Source organism: Procambarus clarkii, chromosome 31 (genome assembly GCF_040958095.1).
Source record: "Procambarus clarkii isolate CNS0578487 chromosome 31, FALCON_Pclarkii_2.0, whole genome shotgun sequence".
Classification (NCBI taxonomy): Eukaryota; Metazoa; Arthropoda; class Malacostraca; order Decapoda; family Cambaridae; genus Procambarus; species Procambarus clarkii.
Window position 1 is genome coordinate 14,858,617 of NC_091180.1, and position 27,779 is coordinate 14,886,395.

General features: G+C 38.0%; 1 protein-coding gene across 3 annotated transcripts; it reads right to left on the minus strand.

Moving 5' to 3' along the window:
• Nucleotides 1-1,526: 1,526 nt before the first annotated feature.
• Nucleotides 1,527-27,757, minus strand: LOC123758663 (pre-piRNA 3'-exonuclease trimmer). 3 transcript variants are annotated; one of them, XM_045743196.2, is made up of 14 exons: nucleotides 27,263-27,757; nucleotides 23,016-23,179; nucleotides 21,699-21,789; nucleotides 20,726-20,869; nucleotides 19,522-19,629; nucleotides 14,839-15,000; nucleotides 12,552-12,743; nucleotides 10,519-10,648; nucleotides 10,040-10,153; nucleotides 9,063-9,165; nucleotides 7,382-7,481; nucleotides 4,699-4,877; nucleotides 2,857-2,955; nucleotides 1,527-1,661 (listed from the first exon to the last, which is right to left on the minus strand). In XM_045743196.2, exons 2-14 carry the CDS (start codon nucleotides 23,144-23,146, stop codon nucleotides 1,592-1,594), a joined length of 1,623 nt encoding a protein of 540 aa, XP_045599152.2. In that variant the 5' UTR covers nucleotides 23,147-23,179; nucleotides 27,263-27,757; the 3' UTR covers nucleotides 1,527-1,591. The 3 variants fall into 3 exon arrangements, with proteins under 3 accessions (XP_045599152.2, XP_045599149.2, XP_045599150.2); XM_045743193.2 differs by lacking the exon at nucleotides 27,263-27,757 and adding an exon at nucleotides 26,882-27,073; XM_045743194.2 differs by lacking the exon at nucleotides 27,263-27,757 and adding an exon at nucleotides 26,828-27,070.
• Nucleotides 27,758-27,779: the final 22 nt, after the last annotated feature.

Sequence of the window (27,779 nt, forward strand, 5' to 3'; positions counted from 1 at the left end):
AGGTCCGCAGGGAGACGGAAGGTGATGACCATGAGGTAAACGTTGATGCTTTGCAGTGAATGTAAGGGACTATGAAAATTCCTGTGTGGCCCTAACAGCCAGCAGCAGCTCTTGACCGTTGATGAGCAACTGTAGGATGGTGCTGATGTCACTGACAACTTGTGAATGCAGTCTTGAAGGTCTAGTTGCTTCAGTTACTTTACAGTGTGGTGAAATTTAATGAGCACCAAGCTTTGTTTTGTTTTTTAACCCATGACATGAGAAACTTCACCAATATTAAAGCGTTCCTCTCTGCGATGCCCTGTACTGATGGATTTTAGAGGGGTGAAATGTACATTTACAGTCAATTTCCTTCCATGAATTCACCACCTTTAGCATAAGAGAGAGTGAGTGTAATGCTGAATATATTATAAAGAGTTGAAGTCAGCAACATGAGTCTGGCATCTTGATGTCACATTTATTTACACACCTTATAATGTGTCAGGTGGCTGGGTCAACAGTTAATGAGTCTAGGCCAGTAAATCACATCATTAAAGACCTGCTAATCTCATAACTGTGGTAGGTCACATGTTTCAATGCTTTGAGGTTCCCAACAATGAGCAGCCACCTTGTTGTTGTTTGATAGTAAGGGACACCCCCCCCCCCAGGCTATATCAATAGGCAAAGTTTTTTCCTCCCTAGATCTCAATTAAATTATTGAACCAGTCAGGGGTGAAGGCATTCAAGAAAATTAACATTCAGAGACACAACCAAACTCAGAGAGCTACTGGTAGCCTCCCACACGAGTCTTGGAGTTATGTTGAAGAAGCCAGACTTTGCAAGCAGCCTAGTAAGAATATGTTGGTGAGTTATGGGTATAAAGTAATGTACTGTTGCATACGAGATGTGTATAAATGTCAGGGATAGTTTCAGTGGTGTAACATCTTGGAGTTGTCAGTGACCCGGCTTGTGTTGGTATCTGACTTGGATTTATACATGTAAAGTATGACAAATATGTCGACTATTAATGATGTTATACACTTACCTTATTAGAAAGTAATTTGACGTAATAACATAACTCCATTTTGTCTATAAAGAATAAAGATGGTGGCAGCTTATTCTTTCCCTTTATCTTCCCTTAACTCCTTTACCCCATTATCTTCTCCTTTCAGTTTCTACCCCCCTTTCTCTTCATCCTTCTTATTCTTTCCCTTTACCATTTACCCTCCTTTGACACCTAGATCTCTTTTTCACCTTGATCCATTCCCTCCCATTCACTATTTTTTCCTCCCATCCCCATTACATTTCTCATTATTTCAAGAGAAGCGAGTAAGATTTTATATACTGTACTATACTTTGCCTCTCTAGCTTCAAATAATAATAAACTTTACCTTTTCTATACAATAATTATTTAACCGGGCATTATTAAACAGCAGTATGCCTACTCCACGAGTACAGTACAGAGAATGCCTCCTTTCATGCCAACCATTTGATACGTCCAGTTTACCCAGATGCTTTATAATCTTGACAAGGATAATCAGACAAGGTTTGAAAAATAAACTTATTTATATATTATTACTCGACATACTGTACATTACCTCATGGTGAATGACTAGGAAGGTTTTTTAAGTGTAGAATATACAATCCATGCACTAAGTCCAGTGGATATCAAGGCCCCAGACCTTGTAACAAACAAATAAATAGCATTAATTATAAGTTTTGCAATCTGCTCTGTAATTACACATTTACTACCATTATATAAATGTTATCTCTAAAACATATTTACTATATTTTTCCTATCCTTCAAACTCCACTTGCATCATTCAACTTTTTGCATTCCATTTTAAATAGCTCGCTCCCGACAGTATTCCAGAATTTAAGAGTACAGAATTTTTCATCACAGCTGATTAATGATTTGCGTGACTAAATTAAATTTAGTTCCAACAATATGCGCATTTCAAAAAGGTGATAAAATACTATACTGCACTATGGGGTAATAATAATCCTATGGGCTTATATTATTATTATTATTATTATTTACAGTCTAGGTGAATGGAACCTATGGGCTTTGTTCTCGACTCACACTCAGGGATCCCAAGTTCAATTCCCAGGCAGAACAAATGGTTGGACACATATCCTTACACCTTATGCCTATGTTCACCAAGCAGTAAAAAGGTTCCCAGGTACCCATGAGTTAGGCTACTGTTGTGGGGTTCATCCTGGGGAGAATCAGTAGTTTGATGTTGGAGGGGGGGGGGGGGAAGGTCCTCATTACCAGCTTAAAGTATATATATATATATACACAGGCTTCCTGTCCTTAACAAAACAAATTAGTGTCATTATTATTCTTGCTTTTTTACCTATCCACGTATGAATTCTGCACCACTTGGATCATGGGGGCTTAGTATATACTAAACTGGTTAGGAACTTGAAATGCTATGAGGCTGCCCTCAGTCTAAGGCTATAATTGCTATGAACTACCACATAGCACTCTGGAACTTTTAAACATGGACACACAAGCCATCTGTAAATCCTGAACCTGGACCTTTATTAAGTCAGCATTTGGTTTTACCTGGGCAATTATCGTCATAATATTTTATCTTTTCTGGACTATTATTAAATCAAAACAGCAGGTTCACAATGTATTTTTAATCAAGTCGTAACATCTTGTCTGCCCTGGACCACTATCAAGCAGTAACACAACACTGATTAAGGATGGCTAAAACATCACCCAATTTCCATCTCCCACGTACAGATATTGTGCACATGTTTCATCCTCTACAATGTGACATTCACTTCAGCTACTCACTAACTTTCAGAAGCATCTGAGAGTCAACAATATTCAGAGAAGTGTAAAGTAACCAGAGATATACATACCAGGCAAGGGTCCTCACAAATGGAGAATGCCGAAGTCTATTGTAGAATTTAACTTTCAAGTGGCTGTCCTTTGCCAGGTTTGTAAAGATGTCTCTTGTGCTGTTGACAAAACTCATAAGTCAAAGAAAAACACACACACACACACACACATACATACACTTCTTTTATATATGTGAAACCATTAAAATATTCTGCCCAAAAAACTAATCTTTAGGAGTTTAGGCTGACCTGCATCAACCTCGTATATCCTTACTTAAGTGAACTTGAACACGACCTCTGCATTTTAACAAAATATTCAGGGGAAAATAATCTCTGCAAAATGCATTGCTATAATTTCTAAACCCTAAGAGTAGTTACCACCTTGACTGTCACAGCATCGGCAGGAGGAAGATGATCTTTACCGTGCAAGGGAGACAATACGAGCATGTAAGGAGTTGAAGGTACTCTTGAGTAAAATGACAGTGTTGAAGGCATGATGTAATAATGTGCAAGTGCCAAAAATTATTTATGTAGCATGTTAGAAATAACAGTTCCTATCTAGTGCCATAAGTAAGTTTTATGCTGTAAATAATAGCACTATATGCCAGAACTAATATTGCCAGCTATGACAAAACCCTGAATTTTACCAAACTTAGTCTTCATTGAAAGGTGCACCATTAAAACGAAAATAAAATCTTTTGACTATAAGAACATAAGAATCACAGAGCAGTGCAACAGGCCCGAGTGTCCACACTAGGTAGGTCTAATTTAAATCCACTTCCTCTCCCATAGACCTATCCACTCTATTCTTGAAATTTATGAAAGTGTTTGTCTCAATAATAATAGTTTGTAACCTCTACCACCTATTCGCAACTTTATTCCCAAACCAATACTTCCTTATATTTTTCCTACTACAAAATTTCTTGAGCATGTACCAATTTTTACAATTTCTGATCTGTTCTGACTAGTTTCAGAACCCTATTTATATTTCCCCAATTTCTACCCATAACCTACTTGAAACCCTCAATCATATCTCCCCATATCATGTGTTTCTTGTAGGAAAGGTTCCCAATACCAGATATTTGTTTAGTCGCCCTTCTCTGCACAGTAATATCCAAAGATATTTTACCTTCCTCTAAGATTTCCTCCTCCTCACCTCTCTCTCTTGCCTTACTTATGCCTATGCCTTTCTCGTCTTTTCACAAACGACTTGATAATGGTCCAGGACGGACCGAAATGTCGTCGTCTTTTTAGCTTCTAGTGTGTGGTTTGGTCAACATATTCTAAGAGTTGATGTCTGTTCTGAAGTGCAACGACCAGAGCTGCAAAATGTAGTCCAAGTGAGGCTTCATCAGTGCTAGATATAGCTGAAATATGCTATTCATACTTCTTTTACTGACTCTTCATTTGATAAATCTCGGGGCACTGCCAACTTTATTTTGTACATTGATCCGTTGTTATCTTGAACTCTAGGTTGCTACTAACTGTCACTTTTACGTTTCTCACAATTTTATCCCAGGTCGAAAGTCTATATGACCAAAGAAGTAAGAAAAGATATATATGTGTTGTAAAGCCTAACATATACAATGTAAAGTCTAATACACACAATATAAGCATAATTTAATATACAGTACATACACTACTGTTGAGTCTGATATACACACTATAAAGCCTAATATACACACTATAAAGCCTAATATACCCTATAAAGCTTAATATGCAAACTATAATGCCTAATACACAACCACAAAGCCTAATAGTCAGATACATTCACTCAAAAGCACCTCACCCAAATAATGACACGAACAGATAATGTAGATACTAACTAAATGTGTACTGTAACTGGTTTCTCTCGATGCTTACCACAACCATGAAGACGTAGCAACCAGGACAGAGTTGGCGTTACGAGGTACAACATCAAGATGTCCGTACTGTGCCAGTGCTATCGACACACTGCCAGGAGTCACCAATGCCGACCTGGTGCGGCCCTCCACTAGTAACCAGGGAGGTCGCTTAGATTTCGGATCTTGGCCAGCCAACTCCTAGGGTATATAAAAAACTTATATTGTTTATAATTTAAATCAAATGTCTTAAAGCATAACTGAACAACGCATGTGTATTGGTGATCCTTGTAATATCATTTACCATAACTTTGTGTCTAATATACAACATAGCACTAACAACAAAATTAGCAACATTTTAAGTGGCACACTGAGAGGCAAGTTTGAACAGAATGACCTCCCAATTGTGAGCTGTCACAAACCTGAGGGTAACACTGATGGAGCCCACTAAGGGAAATGTAGGAGACAACAGGGGGATGACCATCAAAATACTATGTATGGCACCCCTTTCAAGCAGCTTTACTAGTCCCAATAGTGGGTCATAATGCCCAATACTCCAGATACAAAGCTAAGGTTAAAATACTAAGTCAGGTCACGAGGTCCTCTGCCATTAACTAAAATGTGAGAGATGCCCAAAAGCCAATTTGAGTGTTCAGTGATATCTAACTTATTACAACACCCAGTTAAGAAAGTCAAGCAATACCTGTGACAATGTATCTATGGCTGAAAAGAGAATGTCTGTCTGTCCGAGCCTGGAGATGAGACAGTTGTGGTTAGCCTCACGTAACTTTCCAAGGTGAATTATGATTATATGGAGGAGGGAAGGGAACTATCAGGAGAAAGTGTCAAGCCAATATAACTATATAGCCTCCCAAGGGGGGTTATATCCTGGAGGGGGTTTCAAGATAAGGATTTGGGATGGGACGGGTTGGGGGGGGGGGGGAAATGGTGCCCAACCATTTGGACGGTCGGGGATTGAGCGCCTACCTGCATGAAGCGAGACCATTGCTCTACCATCCAGATTATATGGGGGAGTGTTGTAAGAGGGGTCGAGGTCGACTCTTCATGCTTCTTCTTCAAATAAGATTGGCTCCTATTGTGACACCCAATGACTCCTATCAAATCTGATATATGGGTTTTGCTATATTGTGTTTTCAACCCAATTTTCAGCTCTTCACGACACACAATGTAAACACAATGTTCTTACGACTTTGCATCAAAATATCAAAAGTAAAAATAACGTTGTGATTAAGTTTTGTGTTTGGTGGGTGCTTAAATTGAATGTTCTGAGAGAGAGAATGGGACGGATCAATAGAGATAGAATATAAGCAAGGGAGGGAGGATGGAAAATGGAAGAATGAATGGGAGGAAGGACAGAAGGAATGGAAAATGAAAGGATGGGAGAATGGGAGGGAGGAATACTGGAAGAGTGGAAAAGAGGGAGTATGGGTAGGAGGGAGAGAAATGAGCAGAGTCAGAAAAGGCCATTTGAAAATAAATAGCCACAACTACTTTGCCAAAGTGTGACCTGTTGGGTACACAAGGTGAGATAAAGGCCTAATGGACAATGAGCACAACAACAAGTAAAATTACCGATCAAAGTTCTGGATGACTTTCAATGACATAAGGGATCACAGAGCTAAGCAACTGCTATGTACCACTAGCACTGAACTGAGAAAATGGCCCAGAAAAATATCAAGGAAATTTGGTCTTGTAAAAGTGCACACACAAAGCACTAAATGTATATATAAGTATGATCCACACAAAGCGAGGTGACCAGGCAGGTGAAATGATATTTTAAGGGTACGAGAGAGGCTTGGAGGCGTTTACGAATTGATCTCTGGCAGTTATCCTGGGCTGAACTGGATATTCATCAGTGCCTTCCTAGCCTTTATAATAATGATGGAGGGATCATTCAAGTAGTTCCCCTGTAGTGCCAGTGTCAGTAATCCAGTCCGACAGTAGCATGATCCAGCCCAAGGACACAGGAGGATCTTACCATATTGAGCAATGAAATTCTTAGTTTGCTAAAGAAATTCACAAATTGGTAAAACCTACATACCAGTACAGCATTGTTTCCCAAGGCCCTACAGAGGACTTGGTATATTTGTGCATTTACAGTGATATAATCTTTGTCCATGTCAGGATAAACAAAAGAGGCCAACAGATACTGAGAGAGACCTAAGCCTCCACAACACTTTCTGAACCAGGTAGCATCACAGAAAACTTGTCCTGTGCAAGTAAACAACAATTTTAAATTGCTCAGACAGCCAACCAATTTTAGTAGTTTCAAAAACAAGTGTTTCACTGGACTGTAGTGAATCCAGAGCAATAAAAAGACTGACTCGTAAATGTCTCCGGTCTTTAAACTGTGAATGGGCAACTTGCCTGCACTCTATACATCTATGTAAATACACATCTTCAAAAAATATATGCTGTATACACACTGTGAAGCTAAATACAGTGTACACACTGCATAGCCTAATACAGTATATGCACTGTAGATTCTAATATACACATTAACATGACTAATATACACACTGTAGAAATTATTATATAGACTTTAAAGCCTATTAGTGAATATACACTGTAAAGCCTGTTATTCACTGTAGAACCTATTATATAGTGTAGAATGTATTATATACTGGTGGTGATGATGATGATGATGATGATAGCGATAAAGGAAACATGAAGAATATCCATACCATATAAGGAATTGCTGCCCTTTGAATCTGCACACAATTTGCTAAGCTCTTAAGAGCGTAAACATGTTCTCGTGGGCTCATGGGGCGTTGCTGTGACAACCTGCGGGAAGAGTGCACAGCTGACGCAATTACTAATATTTATAAAAGATGATATTAAACAATTCTAGCTAAAGCTATAATATACTGTATAAATACTGGATTATTAAGCATAACACCATTTGGGAACAGTATTCTTGGAATATTTTAGGGTCAATCGTTACCCATAATAAAAGTTTTCCCACGGATTTGATCGGCAGTTATCATTGTTTGGACACTATGGTTACATGATGTTAAATTCATGCCGTGGATCCCAGGACGTATCCAGTCATACAGCATCTCTGTCAGTGGAGGATACAGGTGCAGAAAACTTGGGAGAGTGCAGAGAGTAATAATTCCCTGGTTGTAACTGGTATTCACCGTCACAGGTTAAGTCACTTGAGCATCACAGCTTGTATTCAGTGCCACAGTTAACAGTCACTCACGCATCACAGCTTATATTCAGTGCAACAATTAACAGTCACTTGAGCATCACAGCTTGTATTCAGTGCCACAGTCACTCAAGCATCACAGCTTGTATTCAGTGCCACAGTTAACAGTCACTCAAGCATCACAGCTTGTATTCAGTGCCACAGTTAACAGTCACTCAAGTAACACAGCTTGTATTCAGTGCCACAATTAACAGTCACTCAAGTATCACAGCTTGTATTCAGTGCCACATTTAACAGTCACTCAAGCACCACAGCTTGTATTCAGTGTCACAGTTAACAGTCACTCAAGTACCACAGCTTGTGTTCAGTGCAACAGTTAAAAGTCCTTCTGGCTACATTAATACATTCCTGGGGCGAGATTTACAAAGCAGTTACACAAGCACTTACGAACCTGTACATCTTTTCTCAATCTTTGGCAGCTTTGTTTACAATTATTAAACAGTTAATGAGCTCCAAAGCACCAGGAGGCTGTTTATAACAATAACAACAGTTGATTGGGAAGTTTTCATGCTTGTAAACTGTTTAATAAAGTAACCAAAGCCGTCAAAGATTGAGGAAAGATGTACATGTTCGAAAGTTATTGCGTAACTGCTTCGTAAATCTGGCCCCTGGACCTCAGCAGCTCAATATATATACTATACTATCTGTTCTTCCTACCATAAATTACACTCAAAATTCTTACTCACTGAATTCTGCCTGTTATGCTACTCAGAGAGAAGGGTATCATGAAGCCCAGGTGATGATGTGATTACACTACCACTCATCATGAAATCCTCTTTCCCAATCAACTGTTTATCACATGTGTATCAAACTACCTTAATAAAATTGTTATTTATGTATTCTGTATTATACAATATTCCTAAGATTCTTGGGTAAACTGAACATCTTTAGCTCTATTCTAAATCATAAATCATGTAAAATCTCTTAATAGCAACAATATTACAAAACATTTATATGGATCTCACACTCAATTTCAGTGTAATTTATTAATAAACAACTTGATATCTAGATATCACATTATGATTATATTTTAACCCTTAGACATTGGCTATGAAGGTCATACTCACCTATGCACAAAGAAATCAACAAATAAAAATATTCACAATTACTATTTTTCATCAACAAAGAATGACGAGGAAGACTGGTATATTTACGATGACATTTGGAGCATGGCATGAACGTGGGCCATAGTGAGAAAACACCCACCGGTGAGGAAAGCATCATAGCCTGCTTCGTGGGGCAGTGTCTCGTTTCCACCTACAAATATACAATTATATTAGTGTTGGACAGGTTGTTGCAGTATAGGCAACCAACAGAAAGCTGAACACGTTCACGGTTTTCTTAACCACTGTGTTCTAATTTTGTTCCCTGCAATATTTTTATGGTTATCTTATTTTATCCCATCTTTCTTGCTCCCCATCTATCCCTAGCTTTTAAAATATCAAGTTAGTACAGTATTACTATTTTTTTACTTTTTTGTTTACATCAAACTAATAAAAAGCAAACCTTACACACAGCCTCTATTCATGTAGCAGCAAATAAGAACCTGAGTGTTAGTTGGCTGTTACCCCGGTGGACACAGTACCCAAGAACAATGGCAATTCAACATTTAATCAATATCATCAATGTTGATTCTATAGTGGCTTAACATTGTCAATTATGATTCAAAATCTCTTCCAAATTGTGCCACCTCACTAATTCCTCTCGGTTGCCTGCTGGTAATTTTGGATATTTTGTATTAAACTATACCAACTCAATGCGTGATTTCTTAGTGCCATATATTAATATGTTAGACATTTTGAACTGTTACACTCCAAAATTTGTGACTTCCTGAATAACTATTAAGATATGTCTGCAAACCAATGCATCTGTTATCAACTATCACAACAAACTTCCTGCATGTTTCTGCAATTTTTCCATGCTGCCATATTAATAATTATTATTGTTATCCTGTTTCCCACTTTCATAGCCCAGTATGCAGTCTTAACATTAAAAGTGAAGCATGGCATAACACACAGACATACGAAATGTAATATTAACATAACATTACAAATAAATAATATTAACAATATTATTTATTAATATTAACAATAACATTACAGTCATAACATTACAAATAAAGCATACTAACTATACTTGTTGTCAGGCGGGCAGTGTTTGAGTGAGGGTTGGTATAAAACTGGCATCTCCCTCTTCAGAGATGAATGTAGCTCAACCAGCCCCGTATTATTAATCAAGTTCCTCACTGAAATATAAACAAATAATAACGAGTCACTAAAACTAAATGATTCCAAGACATGTATACTCATATACAATGATAATATATGTAATTTTGGGTGAATATAATTCACTCAGTGAATGCGTGTATGTATGCAAGCATGCATATATATGGCAAGAGTGTGTGTGTGTGTGTATGTTGAGAAACACACACACACACACACACACCAGAGCGAGCTTCTGGGAACACCCAACGCATAGGTTCAAACCCTCATCACGGCTCGTGTGGATTTGTTCACTACTAATACTCATAAAATCACAATAATAATAATAATAAAATAATAATAATAATAATAATAATAATAATAATAATAATAATGGTATAAAAAGTACCTTTTTCATCCTTTTCTCTATACAAAATTTTCAGCTCTGAAGCGATGAACTTTGTGTCATAGATGATAGGAAACATCTTGTGCAAGTTGGACTTAAACATGTCATATGATGTTGGTAGGTTTTGATGTAACTGAAAGATGTATTTTAGAAGAATTAGAACAAATAGTTTCTTTGCAGAGTTATTAATATTATTATTATTACTGTATTATTGTTATATATTATCATTTACCATAACTACTATTTTATTATTATTACAGTACTGTATTATTATTATTATTTTTATACAGTATTATTATATATTATTATTACACTAGAAGCCCAAAGAAACAGAACATGATTCTTCAGACAGTCAGTTACAATAAAACAGACAATTTCTGAGGGACAACCTGGCTGATCTCGTATGCACTGAAAATTATCGTTAAAGTACTGGCCAAACAGGCAGATGTACACTAAAACAATTTTATCAAATTACAGAATAGCCAAATGCTGTACATTACTCTGAAACTATTTCTTATACCCCTATTCAGTATGAGGAAATATATTTTAAAAAAATAATAAAAACCAGCATTGAATGTAATGAAACGCCATTTTCTGGGCGAGTCCCGCACACTCCCCAGAGCTATACCAGACTGATATGCTAGAGGAGGGCCACCAAAATATCTTAGGGGGACTAATAGTCAAACCAGGCAGACCTTCTCCAAACAAAAACAAAAGGAAAAGAAAAATCACACAAAGGCACAACCACAACAGGAACAGGGAACACGGCCACAGTGTTGGTAGGTGTGCCGAGCAGCACTTGCGCCCCAAACTAGCAAAAATACCACTTCCTACCCAAGGCCAAACAAAGGCCGCTTCAGCCACGAAGTGAGGTGTGAGGGGCCAGTGTGTGGGTCCGGGGCTTCCCCTCCCCCTCCTGGGCAGGGGAGGGCTGCGCAGACAAGCTGTGCGGTGGCGGTGAATAACAATTGAGCGTTTGTTGGTTTCCTTAGTTTTCTTTTGGGGAGTTCTTTTTCTCTGTTCGGTCTTGGGTTTTTACAATTTCTACCATGTGCGGTTTGTTTTGAGTAGCCTACCTTTCTGGGTGCCTAACCCTGGTCAATGATAGACAAGGAATACCCCCAAATACAAGGGGTCTGATTAAGCCATTGCTCCCTGTGCCTCTCTGGTGAGGGGGGGGAGGGCAGGTTCCGGCTCTGGTCCCCGGTAGGCAAGACTCCATTGACTGAAGCCTCAGACTAATGTAGCATATATCAGTCCTATAGCTCCAGGGAGCCGAAGAGGCTCCCCACAGAAACCCCTATGGAAATGGCATCCCGAACGCACCAGGGACGAGAACCCTAGCATGCAGCCCCAGAACACTGGTTACACCTGGCCACTGCGCCTCAACACTGCAGAGAACACCATCAAGACAAAACACTGCTTGGAAATTGCAGCCAGAGTCTACGACCGCCATAGATCGCAATAGCCAACGAACTGGGGTTGCTGGGTAGCTGTCGCAGAGGGTCCAGGGCTCCCCCTTCCCCTCCTTGGGGGGGAGCTGCGTGACAGAGGTGTGTTACGTTTACTTGCTTGATTGTTTCCTTGGGAACTGGAGGAGTTACTGTCTCTCTGTTCGGTTTTTGGTTGTAATTTTCTTACCATGTGGGGTCTATATTGTTATAGCTATCTTTCTGGGTGCCTAACCCCAGTCGATGGCAGATTAGGAATGCCCGAAACCACTGGGGTGTTTTCCAGGGGCAATTGCTCCCTGTGCCTTTCTGAGGGGATCAGGTTCTGGCTCATGGCCCCCAATAGGCTGAATTCCATTGACTAGTGTCTTAGCTAATATATCGCATATTAGCCCGATAGCTCTAGTGAGCCGAAGGGGCTCCCCCCTAGAAAAACCATTGTGAAAGTTGAAGGCTGGATGTATATCCACTGTGAACTTCTTACCATAAATTATCACTAGGAGAAAATCAGTCATGTTTAAGAATTAAGAAAAGGTAAGGCATTTCCTTAGCAGGAGTAACCAATACTGAGGCTGAGCCACAAACCTGCTTGTATATCAGCATAAGATCTAAAAGGCAGTTGTGAAGGACGAGGGGCTTCTGGTGATCTGCTAAACAGCGGAACACACTCGTAAAGCCCAACATACTTCTTACAACAGTTTCTACAAACTCTTTGCCTTCAGGATCCTGCGCCTCAAGTCTTGCACGCTCCAAAGCCGACACTTTCTGAATGATAACCTGCAGAAGTAAAAAATACAGCCTAGTTTAGATTCTACAGCCTAACGTGATAAACCAATACTTTAATTAATACTTTCACTGCCGAATGCCGCATATTCCGTCACGGAACCAAAATACGGAGTATGCGTGATGATGCAAACGGCGTCATTATTTTTTTTTTGTTAGAAATTCCATTTATTGTCCAAATACTACGGGACTTGTTTTAAAATGAGCCCCAACTTCTGCCCATTTCCTGTATACCCCACCCACACTGAAGGCTCACTGTTCTCCTGATCCTGTGACAGCTGCAGCCTTTCTTGGAGTCAAAAAGTTTCCCCATTCCGGTTATTTTATCTCATCTTGGGTAGTTGTTGTTACCGGCTTTATAAACACTGCAAATTGACTTTCAGATGGATACTGATCAAGACCAGAGCCAATCCATGACGAAAGCATTGAAAGAAACATATATGAGGGAAAACTTATTGAGTTTTAATTGAGAGTACAGAAAAGTGAGACTTATATGTTCTTATATGCAAATATCCTTTTACAGCATTCTATTCATATCAAATATTTAATATCAAATTGAACGATGTAGCAAAAAAATTGAGGTCAGAAAGCTAAAAAGAGTATAAACATTTTTATGTGGTGGTGAGCTCTCTGCCTAGCTTGCGGTGCACGGTGGATCTAAAGTATAGGACAGTAAGACACATATGTTCTTATATGCAAATATTCCTTTACAGCATTCTATTGCAAACAATTTGATACCAAACTGAATAATGTAACATAAAAATAAAATTTGAGGCCAGAAAGCTATAAAAAAAAAAAAAAAAAAAAAAAAAAAAAAAAAGAGTATAAGAGTATAAACATTTGTGGGTGGTGGTGGGTTCACTTGCACTGCTCGAACGACCTTGAGGTGCACGGCAAGTCGCCCGCCTGGGCAGCGAAAGTGTTAAGATATGCTTGATATTTCATATTAGTTACTAATTTTCAAGAAAAAACCCTCAGCTAAGGTAATACAAAAATAATTTAAGAAAGTTAAAGCTCCTAAATAGAGCATAGCAATATTTCACAAACATGCATTACCTATATTACAGCAGCCTTTCTTGAGTATAGCGTACATGTGGTTAGCTGGTAGCACTTCTCACATGGCAAACTTATCAACACCAATTATTTTCATACAATGGCAAATACAACTGGCAGAGGTTGTGTCATTAATCCTTTCAAACTCAAACTTTTCCTTCCAGAGTCTGAGTATCAGCTATGGTGTGACACTTTTAAGAATCACATACTGCTAGATATCTTAGTGTGACACTTTTAAGAATCACACACTGCTGGACATCTTAGTGTGACATCTTTAAGAATCACACAATTTTAGCAATCATTCATTACCAGAGCAGTTCTTTGTGTGACGAATTTATCAGTGAGATGAAAGGAAGAAAAATCTAATAAAAATTGTGATAAAAATTATATTCACAAATTCTTTAATATACTGTACTCACACAATGCAGAAAAGATACAGTACAGAAAAATATGTCTGATAAAAATAAAAGGAATAAAAGAAGCATTATCTTACCATTCCTGATTAATGTCTATATATTCACTAAATTGTATGACTTGTCAAGATAAAAATGCATTAATTTCACCCATCAAGCCCAGGAGGGAACAAGAGATACTGTAATTCCCATGGTCAAGGACAGGAAGCTGTCCTTAGGCTTATCCAGGTCCCCCCCCCCCCTAGGTCTATCTACTGACCTCCAATCCCTCCAACCATCTCTGTTCGGCTCAGGGATTGAACCTGGGATCCTCAACCATGAGGATCCCATGAGCAAAGATCAGGAAGATGAATGGAAAGATTACCTACAATACAGGGTTTATTAGAACCATTCTTCATTATCATTGTAACTCAGATCTCAAACTTTCTCATGTAATATCCACTGCAGCCCATACACCAGCCTTACCTGTCCATCATCCACCGCAACCCTACCTACAATACAGGGTTTATTAGAACCATTCTTCTTCATTATCATTGTAACTCAGATCTCATGTAATATCCACTGCAGCCCATACACCAGCCTTACCTGTCCATCATCCACCGCAACCCAGAGACCAGAATTACCTGTCTATTGTCCAATGCAGCCCAGAGATCTGGAAACCTGCTTCGTATGCTGACCACAAGTATCACCTGGGAGGTAACATCAATGTCATCAGAGGGGATAGTCGTCTCCCCCTCATTAGCTTTTGCTCCCCACTCTCCTATAATGCTTAGCTGGTCCTGCACCTGAAACAAAAGCACTGCATGAGCACAAATATGAGCCATGATGTCAAGGCATAAAAACAAGTACCCAGAGATAGAAGATGGAGCCCAAGAGCCAGATCTTGATTTATTTAGGCAATCATAGTTAACACTTTGGCGTACCCCGCCCGCCACCCCTCAACTGTGCGATATGGGACCCAGGGTGTCACGGGAGCGCGCGTAAATTCTGAAAAGTGTATACTCTCTTCAACTTTGTCACCTTAATTCTCGTCCTACGAGATTAAATTTTGTATCATTGTGTTCGTAATAGAATTCTTCACAGCACTAAATGCATATAAACTCCAAAAGCCCGACTAATTACCCGCAGCAAACAGAGAAAGTGCGAACGAGTTACCCAGTAGCGCGCAAACGCCATAAAATGTTTTCACTATTTTCACTCTGGTCACCTCAATTTTCGTCCTAGGTCTTTCATTTTGGTCTCAATGGGTTCGCAATAGAATTCTCTAGAGGAACATTAGCATATAAGATAAAAAACCTGGTCACGCTCCAACCGCCGACGAGTTGAAGACGGGCCACGCGTTAGCCGCAAGTGAGCGCTCAGACGCCTTCCTGCTACACTCCCAATTCCCGCCCTTTTCAAGCCTTTCTTTCGCAATTTTCTTCCTGGAAGGGCCTTGTTCATGATCACTATCCATCGTGGAGTAAGCGTAGATAGTTTCTAAAGCTGCAGTAAGAAATATAGCCACGGAAAATAGCCGAAATGTTCACACGTTTGAGATGCAAGGGGGAGGCGACATTGGTCACAACAGTGGAGCGAAAACAATGGGCCCACGGCGTGTGCCAAGCCGCCTGAGGGCCACGAGGCTCAACAAAGAAAATGGGAAGACATCGGCGCGCATTTTAAAACCAGTCCCAAAAAAATCGGATAAAAACCTGATTTTTGGCGATTATTTAAAGTGGATGACGCAATGCTGCGTCATCCCCGGCATTACCGACAGTAAACGGATGACGCAATGCTGCGTCATGCCCGGGCGAAAGTGTTAAGCAAATGATTAATAAAATTAGTTTTAATTGGACAGGATACTATTTTTTCTTAAAAATTGAGTACCAATAAAATCTAATAGGCTGAAATAGGGTTACCTTGATTAGGAAACATACTATCAGATATGGCCTTAAATTGCACTAACTAGGTCATTGAACAAGCACACTTTTGTAAATGATGAACATTAAATAAATCAGGTTTTGAGTTGCATGAAAAATGCATTTCTTAGAAGATTTTTCAGTTGCTCCCTAAGTTAAGATCCATCATTTCTCAAGGACTGAATCATGTGCAGAGGCAGGGCAGCATACTAGCACCAGCACTTTAGGGAACCTTGCAAACCTTCTACTCAGGGTCATAATAGGGCTAGCATGTCACCAGGCTTTCCACACCAAAGTCACCCCATATACTTCACCACACAAAAGAAAAACAGATGCTGAACACAGGGAAAGAGAAGCAGCAAGGGTGGGAGTTAAAGGGGCCAAATGTACCTTGTTTTATACAGTTTATATTTACTTTTCTCATACAGTGACTCAACAAAATCTGATTTCTAAATTATTACATTTGGTTGCTCTGAAAGTTGGTAATTGTGATGATGATGACTGGAAGAAAGATTAAGTAAAGAGAAGTCTTGCAGGTGCCTCAGAGATGTTTGACGTATGCTGTAGGGCAAAAAGTACATTATGAGGCATGAGATTTCGGCATTCACAAAGCAGAGCTGCTGTCAGCACCCCATGAGGAATGACTCAACCAAATGAGAACTCATTCTAAGCCACATACTGCAGTCCCAGGTAGGGTACTTTGCTATGATAATTTTTCTGCAAATGTGCAAAACATACTCTAGAAACCAAGTAACTAAATCTCCAAACATAACATAGCTGAGAAGTTTTGTAAAGAACGCAGCAAATTTTCTCAAAAGATGAACTTGAATTATGTATAGTTCTATCAAAGGTTTGCAAAACAAAAATAGGTTTCATGAAATCTCCCTCAGGATCAACAAGGGAGGATGGCCCAAGCTGTGAACTACTTAATCCAAACAAAGATGATCCAATCTTTGTTTTTCTTCTTGGTTTGGTGACAGACGTTAAGGCTGGATTCATCATTGGAACTCTTAAGTCAAAGATGGAATCCATGCAATGGAAGTACACAAATTCTGAGACCATGCCTTCTCCTTCCCCCATAAATTGTCAAGAAGTCAACCCTCTGCCACCCAGTCATCCAAGAGACAACAGGGACCAACAGTTGTATTTGTGCTTCTTTTGAGCAGTTCCCCTATCTACCTTAAGAGCCTAGATTTAGCTCCAACTATTATCCATTTAAAACTGAAGTAACACCACTGACGGAGACACATTCAGAATAAGAAGCTGTAGAATGCTACCGAGGTAAGATCTGAAGAACAGTCATATGACTTGTGCAAGATTGGCATAGCACATCAGTAGTGTGGCACAGTAGGTGATGTGTTCCACACTTGGTCAGTTATGTTAATGATTGACCACTGTGTGAAGCACAGTGGTCTATGCCCACAGTTCAGGTTTTGTGCCAACAGTTCAGGTTCTATGTGTACAGTTCAGGTTCTATATCCATAAGTTCAGGAATCTGTACACCGGTTGATTGACAGTTGAAAGGTAGAACCAAAGAGGCGAAGCTCAACCCCTACATGCACAACTAAGCGAGTACAGTTCAAACCGAGGATTCTGAATTCATTTTTGGGCGGGATAAAGACGGTTGTGCAGGTTTCTTTTCACCTGATGCCTCTGCTTGATACCTGCTTGATGGGGGTTCTGGGAGTTCTTCTACTCCCCAAGCCTGGCCTGAGGCCAGGCTTGATTTGTGAGAGTTTGGTCCACCAGGCTGTTGCTTGGAGCGGCCCGCAGGCTCACATACCCACCACAACTCAGTTGGTTCAGCATTCCTTGAAGAAAACTATCTAGTTTTCTCTTGAAGACGTCCACGGTTGATCTGGCAATATTTCTTATGCTTGCCCACCCAGCTGCACCTGACAGCTGGGTGGACAGCGCTTCGGATTCGTAGTCCTGAGGTTCCAGGTTCGATCCCCAGTGGTGGCGGAGACAAATGGGCAAAATGTTTCTTTCACCCTAATGCCCCTGTTACCTAGCAGTAAATAGGTACCTGGGAGTTAGACAGCTGCTACGGGCTGCTTCCTGGGAGCGGAGGCCTGGTTGAGGACCGGGCCATGGAGACATTAAAGCCCCGAAATCTTCTCAAGATAACCTCGCTGGGAGGATGTTGAACAACCGTGGACCTCTGATGTTTATACGGTTCTCTCTGATTGTGCCTATAGCACCCCTGCTCTTCACTGGTTCTATTCTGCATTTTCTTCCATATCGTTCACTCCAGTTTTTTATTTTACTGTGCAGATTTGGGACCTGTCCCAAATATTTATTTCTGTCCCAAAGTATTTCCCACGCGTATATTAAGTGCTATCTCTCCCGTCATCTTTCTTTCTCTCATATGGAGAACTTTGAGATGATCCCAATAATTTCTGTTCCTCTGTTCAGCTAAGACTGAAATAGGTCCTCAGAACTTAGGCAACTGTTTTGAGTTGCATCCTTGAGAAGGTTACCAGAAGTTGGTTTGGGGGGGGGGGAGGGGGGCAAAGCCATAGCTGGAAAAATTAACCACAGGAGCAATAAAATAATAATAATTGATTATAAAGATAATAATAATTATGATGATGAATACTGGCAATTATGAAGATACATATAGTGATGACTGTTAGAAATTGTTGACCAAACCACACACTAGAAAGTGAAGGGACGATGACGTTTTGGTCCATCCTGGACCATTCTCAAATCGATTGTGATGAGGGAAGGCATTAAAGGCAATAAATAAGCAATAAATAAATTTTGCGACTCCTTCTCTGCACTGTTGGTAATTGTAATGATGATGTTAGTAATTGTGATGATGATAGTAATTGTGATGATGATAGTAATTGTGATGATGATGTTAGTAATTGTGATGATGATAGTAATTGTGATGATGATGATAGTAATTGTGATGATGATAGTAATTGTGATGATGATAGTAATTGTGATGATGATGATAGTAATTGTGATGATGATGATAGTAATTGTGATGATGATAGTAATTGTGATGATGATAGTAATTGTGATGATGACTGTTGGTAATTGTGATGATGATGACTGTTGGTAATTATGAAGATGATGACTGGTGGTAATTGTGGTGATGATGATGACTGTTGGTAACTGTGATGATGATGACTGTTGGTAATTATGAAGATGATGACTGGTGGTAATTGTGGTGATGATGATGACTGTTGGTAATTGTGATGTTGACTGTTGATAATTGTGATGATGATGATGATGACTGTTGGTAATGGTGATGATAATGTTGGTAATTATGATGATGACGATGATGGCAGAAGATTACCAAAGGCAGCAATGGTAATGAAGACTTTAAGACAAGGATGATACCCACATCCTGCCCAGTCTTCAGTTGCTCACATAGAGCAACACAACACTCACCGAATAGGGAATCCTGAAGGCTTGACTTCCTCTCACGAGGGAGAATAATTCACTTCGAAGTTGCTCCATTTCATCCGAGTTCATGCACCCAATGCCAGAATACAGCCACTGAGGAGGTGGAGACGTTCAAATATAGTACACCTATCTTATGATAGCTTTTATGCTATATTGTGCACTTCTTCATCAAGTCTTCATTCAGTTCATTGTCTGCCACGACATGGATATTTTTTTTTTTTTACTTAACAATGGAACACATATACCAAATAAACAGGCAAGTAATACAGTATAGTATTACTATACTGAAAGAAAGCTATATACCTGTACTGTATTACTATACTGAAAGAAAGCTAAATACTGTACAATAAACACTAAAATATCACTCGTTTATTCATTATATCAATCCCACTATATACCACCACCACCACCACTACCACACTCCAGCAATCATCCACAGCAACACTTCACCACTTCATAAATTCAGGTGTACCACATTTTTTCCCAAAATAACACATTTAGTACAAATATGAACGGGGTGAGAATAGCTTGAGCTACCTCATCCCTTTGTGTGTATTTATACCTCAATAAACTTCAATTTCAATTTCAAATATATTCACTTCAATCTTACATAAATCAAGTCCACCCAGCCTTGTTTCTGGGAACATCACATGTGTAGTTCACACTCACTCCCCTTGTGCGCCAACCTTCTTACAGGGAGTATCATCATCTCCTATCTTCAAACTCACTCAAATACACCCTCTCACCATCCACCATCATTTATGTCTTCAACATGACAACTATTTCCGTACATTCTCTTCACTCTTGCTATTTATTAACTTTAAAAATTTACATCTCTCTATGACATCCCTCTAAAATACTCTTCTGGCATAATTGCACAGTAATTCTACTCATGCAATATTATCATCATCATTACCCCACGTCCCCACCCCATGGAAGTGGAAATTGGGAAATGAGGATAATGATACACAGGGAGAGTAGAATTACACCTAACCCAGAGGAGTACCAAGTGTAAAATGGATCTGCTATATGCAAAGGTCACTGATTTAGAGAACAAAGACATAACCATATTTTCTTGAACAGAATGATAATGATCTTCTAAGACCAAGTAACTTAATTTACACAAAAGTCAAGAAATCATAATGTAGCACAAAAAGGGTAATTTCTCAGTAAAACAGGGTCAGAATACCTTATTGAAATCAAACTTGTATTTCTGTAGAAATTCTATACTTGATGTCTGGCACAAAAATGTGGGATCAAAAGAGATGCAAGAATGCGGTCGAAGGTAAAAGTTATAGCTTGTCACGGTGTATGCATTGGCATCAGGAACACCCTGTAAAAATCAAACAATAAAACATTTGTTCTTTCCTGCAAAAGAAATTCAGCTTGTAATTTCATATTTTACCCCACACCTGGTAAAGTACAAGAAAAGAAAATTTAAAAGGTTCAAAAGTTTGCTGTAGCACAGGCACTAGAAATAAGAAAATTGAGCTATGAGGAGAGGCTAGAACTAACACTAACAACATCAGTAGAAAGGATGACCTAAGGTGACATGATCACAACATGCAAGATACTGAGGGGAATAGACAAAGTAGATAGAAATGGTTTTATTCAGGTGAGGGACAAATCGACAAGGTGGATAAAGTGGACAAGATAGCTGGAGTTGGAAACACAGATGAACCAGAAGAATGCAAGGAAATACAAATGCAGTGAGAGTAGTAAATAAGTGGAATGATCTTGAACTAGAGGAAGTGGAAGCAGCCACCATTCACAGCTGAGAAAGTATGACAAGTGCTGTATTGGAGTGTCATTAAGTATTAATCAGGTATAATAACTAGGTCTCTTAAGAGCTAGTTTTTGCGCATCATACACACACCAAAATGATTATTATACACATATTATACACAAATTTCACATAGATATACATCATATGAAACATGTACTAAAACCAAATATACATTACAGTACTTTGCAATGTAATAAATTTTGTAACATTGTACTGTAATTTCAAATGTATCAATAGTCCTTCTGGTTGTCCAATATTGCCCAACAATGAAACTGACCATATTGGTTTTATTATAATTACATGTTAACATGATTCAGTAATATTCTCCACATTTAATCAAATAAATATATTTTACAAAGTAATCATAAACAAATACCTTAAAGATTGCCAAACCAAGCTGGCATATTGTAAACCTTCGAATGTTGGATACCAGCTTCTGGTATCTCTTCGGCCCATCATCAAACAAACTGTTGACAGAGTATAAATATCAATGTTCATCCTGATACCAAAGTCTACAGCTTATATTACCAAAGGCACAACCTGATACCAAAGTATGCGGCTTATATTACCAGAGGCACAACCTGATACCAAAGTATGCGGCTTATATTACCAGAGGCACAACCTGATACCAAAGTATGCGGCTTATATTACCAGAGGCACAACCTGATACCAAAGTCTACAGCTTATATTACCAGAGGCACAACCTGATACCAAAGTATGCGGCTTATATTACCAGAGGCACAACCTGATACCAAAGTATGCGGCTTATATTACCAGAGGCACAACCTGATACCAAAGTATGCAGCTTATATTACCAGAGGCACAACCTGATACCAAAGTATGCGGCTTATATTACCAGAGGCACAACCTGATACCAAAGTATCAGATTGTACCTCCCCTGTGCCTCTCTGAGGGGGTCAGGTTTCGACTCAGGTCACCGGTAGGCAGGACTCCATTGACTGAAGCCTCAGACTAATATAGCACATATCAGTCCTATAGCTCCAGGGAGCCAAAGGGGCTCCCACAGAAAAGCAACAGGTTTTCAAAACATAACAATTTGCAAATTAAATAATTTTCCAGTCTTGTTTCCACATGTACACACTTCAATCTCATCTTTTATCTAAGGTACATACGTTCCTTATAAACAATGTACAAAAACCGACACGCAAACATTCAAGGAAGACTGGAGAACAAAGAACACTGATGGTTGTTCTCTCTTTGAAAAATTGAAAGAATGAAACAAATATGGTCTAACCCACTCATTCTTAAAAATACATGCACTGTCAATACATTATAGAATACACAATTTTCAGATTATGCTAGGTGCTGAAGTTATAATACAATAAATGGATTATTAGGGACTATCTAATACCAAGATGCAGAGGCTTATGTGACAAATAGCAAAATTAAATTTTCAAAATTATAAGCCTTGTAACAATTTACTTTATATATTCACCCCAAACACTTTTGATTTTTATTACTGCAGTCATAATTTCTTCTTAACAAATGATTTACAAAAAATACTAAAAGAATGTTCTTAACATTCATCAAGAACAAACTGAACCTCTTTTAAAGATAACATCTGACTTAATATTCACACATGGGTTCATTAAGTTGGAACAGAACGTCCCTAAAGAACAGCATCTACAGTACAGTACTACATGTTCTTAACAACATTCAGGTGGGTACTGACCTTCCCTTGAAGGCAGCATCTGCAAGAAGTCCCGTAAACTCTGTATCTAGTGCAACAAATGAAGACGACTTTATGTCAGACAAAATGCCAGGAAGAAGTTGGTTAAAGTTGTTTGTTGTTACTTCTACCATTGTGGGGAAGTCGAGGTCACAATCTTGCTACAACTGTAAATAAACAAGATAAAGTAATAGAGTAATTAATATAACGGCTAAACAGACTCTGGAACCTATACATAAGTCAACTAAGGGTCAGGAGGCAGTACCCAAGAGCTGTAGTTCACCTCAACCCTACCCCCCCACCCCTGCCAGAAGTATAGCTGAGTATGCTTAAGATTTTATTACTATTTTCTATGAATATAGTCGAGGATATTAGCATAAGTAAGGTACAATTAATTAAAACATGAATGATGGGTTTACATATCTTAGATTTTACAGCAGTGTTATTAAGTGTTGGTTATACAGTATTATAAGCATTGTTACAGTAGTATGTTTAGAGCATTTTAATGCTAATAATAACAGCTAACACAATTGGCTAAATTACAATGATGATTTATACAACTTGGTCTAGTATACACAGTACTGTATATAAAAGAATACATTATGTTAATTAGGTATCGTACTTCTTTCTTTGCAAATAGTTAAAGGAAGTAGAGCATTTTATTGCATATGAATGTTTACTTTGGTCATGGACTATGTTCAAAACTAAAGTACACTTGGTTATGGGGGTCATCTTGAGGTTATCTTGAGATGATTTCGGAGCTTAGCGTCCCTGTGGCCCGGTAATCAACCAGGCCTCCTTTTTGTTACACATCCTCAGGAAGCAGCCTGCAGCAGCTGTGTAACTCCCATGTACCTATTTACTGCTAGGTGAATAGGTACATCAGGGTGAAAGAAAGTCTGCAAATTTGTTTCCGCCTCCATCGGGGACCGAACCCGTAACCTTAGGACTACAAATCTCGAGCGCTGTCCACTCAGCTGTCAGGGGTGTGGTCAAATCATACATAGATGTTTTGCAGTCAGTTCTGAACACAAATAACTTCATTCACAGTAGATTTTGTATACAGGAACCTTTTTGGGAATGTATGTACACTGTATTTGTATGTATATATGTGCAATTTTGTACACAGGAGCCCTTTTGTGTGTAAGAATATATATATATATATATATATATATATATATATATATATATATATATATATATATATAATATATATATATATATATATAATATATATATATATATATATATAATATATATATATATATATATATATATATATATATATATATATATATATATATATATATATATATATATATATATATATATATATATATATATATATATATATATATATATATATATATATATATATATATATATAAATATATATATATATAAATATATATATATATAGATATATAGATATATATATATATATATATATATATATATATATATATATATATATATAGATATATAGATATATATATATATATATATATAGATATATATATATATATATATAGATATATATATATAGATATATATATATATAGATATATATATATATATATATATATATATATATATTAATTAAATATGAAATATTAAATATGACATATATATATAATATGACATATTATATATATATATGATTAAATATATATAAATATTAAATATGACATATTTTTCATATTAAATATGAATATGAAATATAAATATAAATATTTATATTTCATAAATATATTTATGAAATATAAATATGAATATTATTAAATATGAAATATTATAAATATTTATAAATATAAATATTTATAATATTATAATAATTATAATATTATAAATATTATAATTAAATATATATATATATATATTATTAAATATGATAAATATGATATATATATTATTAAATATGACTTTCAGGACCCTTTCCTCCGTTATATAAAACGGAGGAAAGGGTCCTGAAAGATATTGTTAATAGAAACATTATCCCTACAGACAAAAATCAGAGGATACAACTGACGATTTACTATAAAACCAGAAAAACGGCCAGCCTACTCATGAGAAACTCTCCAGACACAAAACAGAACGCTTTAAAAGAGACTAATGTCGTCTATGCCTTCAAATGCCCACTTGGGGACTGTAAGCTCCAAAAAACCCAGTATATAGGCAAGACAACAACATCTCTTTCTAGGCGTTTAACGATGCATAAGCAACAGGGCTCCATTAAGGAACATATAATCTCTTCCCATAACCAAACCATCGCCAGAGAAATCCTAGTAAACAACACAGAAATCATCGATAGATACAGCGATAGCAGGCGGCTTGACGTTTGCGAGGCACTACACATCAAGAAGTCAACACCAGCAATCAACAGCCAATTATTGCACAACTATATTCTACCCACCTCAAGACTCCGCTCTAATATAGAAGCATCAAGAAATATGGACCAATAGGCTTTCTACAAACACTTCTATTCAATACCCATTGTTTCTGTTCTGTCTTGTGTTGATACTTTTAATACCCTATTAATATCCCCTCCTGTTCTGTCTTGTGTTAATGCCACATCACCCTTCCCACCTCACTCAAATGTAGATATAAAATCAGAGATATGTTCTAATCAGTTGTGTATTTGTGAAGTCTTTGAAAATGTAATAAGTTTTACGAAACGCGCCCGTGTCGCGTCAGACTAGAAATAAAAATGAATTTTGGAGAAGTGATTTTTGATTTACCTCCAACAGTGAAGCGTATTGTACGAAAGATTGAGAAAATTCGTGTTAGAATTATTAATCTTACTTTTTCGGTCATATTTAATAATATATGTCTACAGGAAAGACTGCTACCAAAATATACTTATATATATATATATATATATATATATATATATATATATATATATATATATATATATATATATATATATATATATATCTATATAATATATATATATATATATATTATTATTTTTTTTTTTTTTTTTTTTTTTTTTTTTTTAATATGGAAGGGAGTACCACCTCTAGCTGGAAGAAGGGGGACCCATAGCCTCGGAGGAAACCACGCATAACGCATTAGAGGGAATGTTTAGATCCCCTCCAATACAGTTTCTGTGTGCTTTTCTCCTACCACCCCCTCCCTTTTTTATTTATTGTGCTTTATTATGCATTTGATGGTTACAAGATATACATGGGTTGATACAAAAATAATAATGCAAAAAGGTGATTAAAGGTTATGGATCTCTTGAAAAACACAACACATATATATATTATATATTTGTGTTTTTTAATTACCTGGAAGTACAATCGGATTAGCTCTCGACTCACAATCGAGAATTCCGGGTTCAAATCCCGGGCGAGACAAATAGATGGGCGCATTTCCTATCACCTAATTCACCTGTTCACCTAACAGTAAGTGGGTACTCAAAGAGATAGTCAGCTTGTTGTGGGGTTGCATCCTGGGTGGGGTCAGTAATTCAACCTGGGTGGGGGGGAGGGGGGCTCGATATAAGCCTAACATATAAATTACACACTGGCTTCCAGTCTCCCGACACAATGAATGATTGGGGGCGCATGTGATCTCTTAATCGATTGATTGATTGATAAAGATTAAGCCACCTAAGAGGTGGCACGGGCATCAATAGCCCGTAAGTGGTGGCCGTTTTGAGCCATTACCAGTATCAATAGATGATACTGGAGATCTGTGGAGGTGCGACTGCACCCTACGTGATGGGGGATGTCTCCCGTGTGTGCCCTTAATCACCACCGCCCCTCTATATATATGCCCCAGACAAAACTATTAATTAATATACTTACTGGGCATAACATCCTACACATGGTACTCATGGGACATGACCCTCCATCACTTGCCTTGGATATTAAGACTTCCAGTCAGCACCTGTCGATGCTGGATGGATGTGACGTTTCTCAAGACTTCTCAAAGTCTTATTTTTGTAATGATTAAAGTAGCATATGAAGGTTGGTGTTGGTGTATGAGACAGTGTTGTGTACAGCCGGGAGTGTTGGTCGCTTCTGCTGCTGTTCTCAGCGTCACGTTCTCTACGAGTCATACCCATGGAAGGTATAACAATAATATTTGATTTGTAATAATTATTTAAATTCAACCATTCAAAATTTTCAAATGTTTATTCAGGTAAAAGTACATACATACATAGAAGAAGAGTTACAAACATAATGTTGGATTTAAAGGTAGAGCTAGTACATACAATTCCTAAAGCCACTAATACGCACAGCGTTTCGGGCAAAGTTTTTTTGGAGCTTGGAGCAGAGCAGAGCAGAGTGTGGCCGGAGTCGTAAAGTTCCATGTGGGAGAGCGTTGTAGCTGGATGTGGTCCTAGTCTGCTGTCTGTTCTGTGTCGAAGCTGTAGTGTCTTGGAGACGATTATAACTGCCTACGCCGAGTACTACATTCTTGACTGGAGATTGTACTGTCCGCTATTCCGATTAGATTAGATGAAGATTAAGCCACCTAAGAGGTGGCACGGGCATTAATAGCCCGTAAGTGGTGGCCCTTTTGAGCCATTACCAGTATCAAGAGCTGATACTGGAGATCTGTGGAGGTGCGACTGCACCCTGCGTGACGGGAGATGTCTCCCGTCTCCGCTATTCCTCATATCGCTTACTTATATGGTGACTACACCTCAGCTCCCTCCAAGATGAGAAGAGTATTACCTGTAATTGGGGAAAGGATTGTAGGTTCTGTAATTAGTGCTAATTAGTTATGCTATTATGATAATGAGATAATGGA

What these genes read in the sequence shown, in the direction of transcription:
- LOC123758663 (XM_045743196.2), bottom strand. Translation starts at nt 23,146, where the DNA reads ATGGTAGAAGTAACAACAAACAACTTTAACCAACTTCTTCCTGGCATT. An exon ending in GATGCTGCCTTCAAGGGAAG is followed by an intron (nt 21,790 to 23,015) that starts GTCAGTACCCAC and finishes CTCTGTCAACAG; the next exon opens with TTTGTTTGATGATGGGCCGA. An exon ending in CTGCATTGGACAATAGACAG is followed by an intron (nt 12,744 to 14,838) that starts GTAATTCTGGTC and finishes TTACTTCTGCAG; the next exon opens with GTTATCATTCAGAAAGTGTC.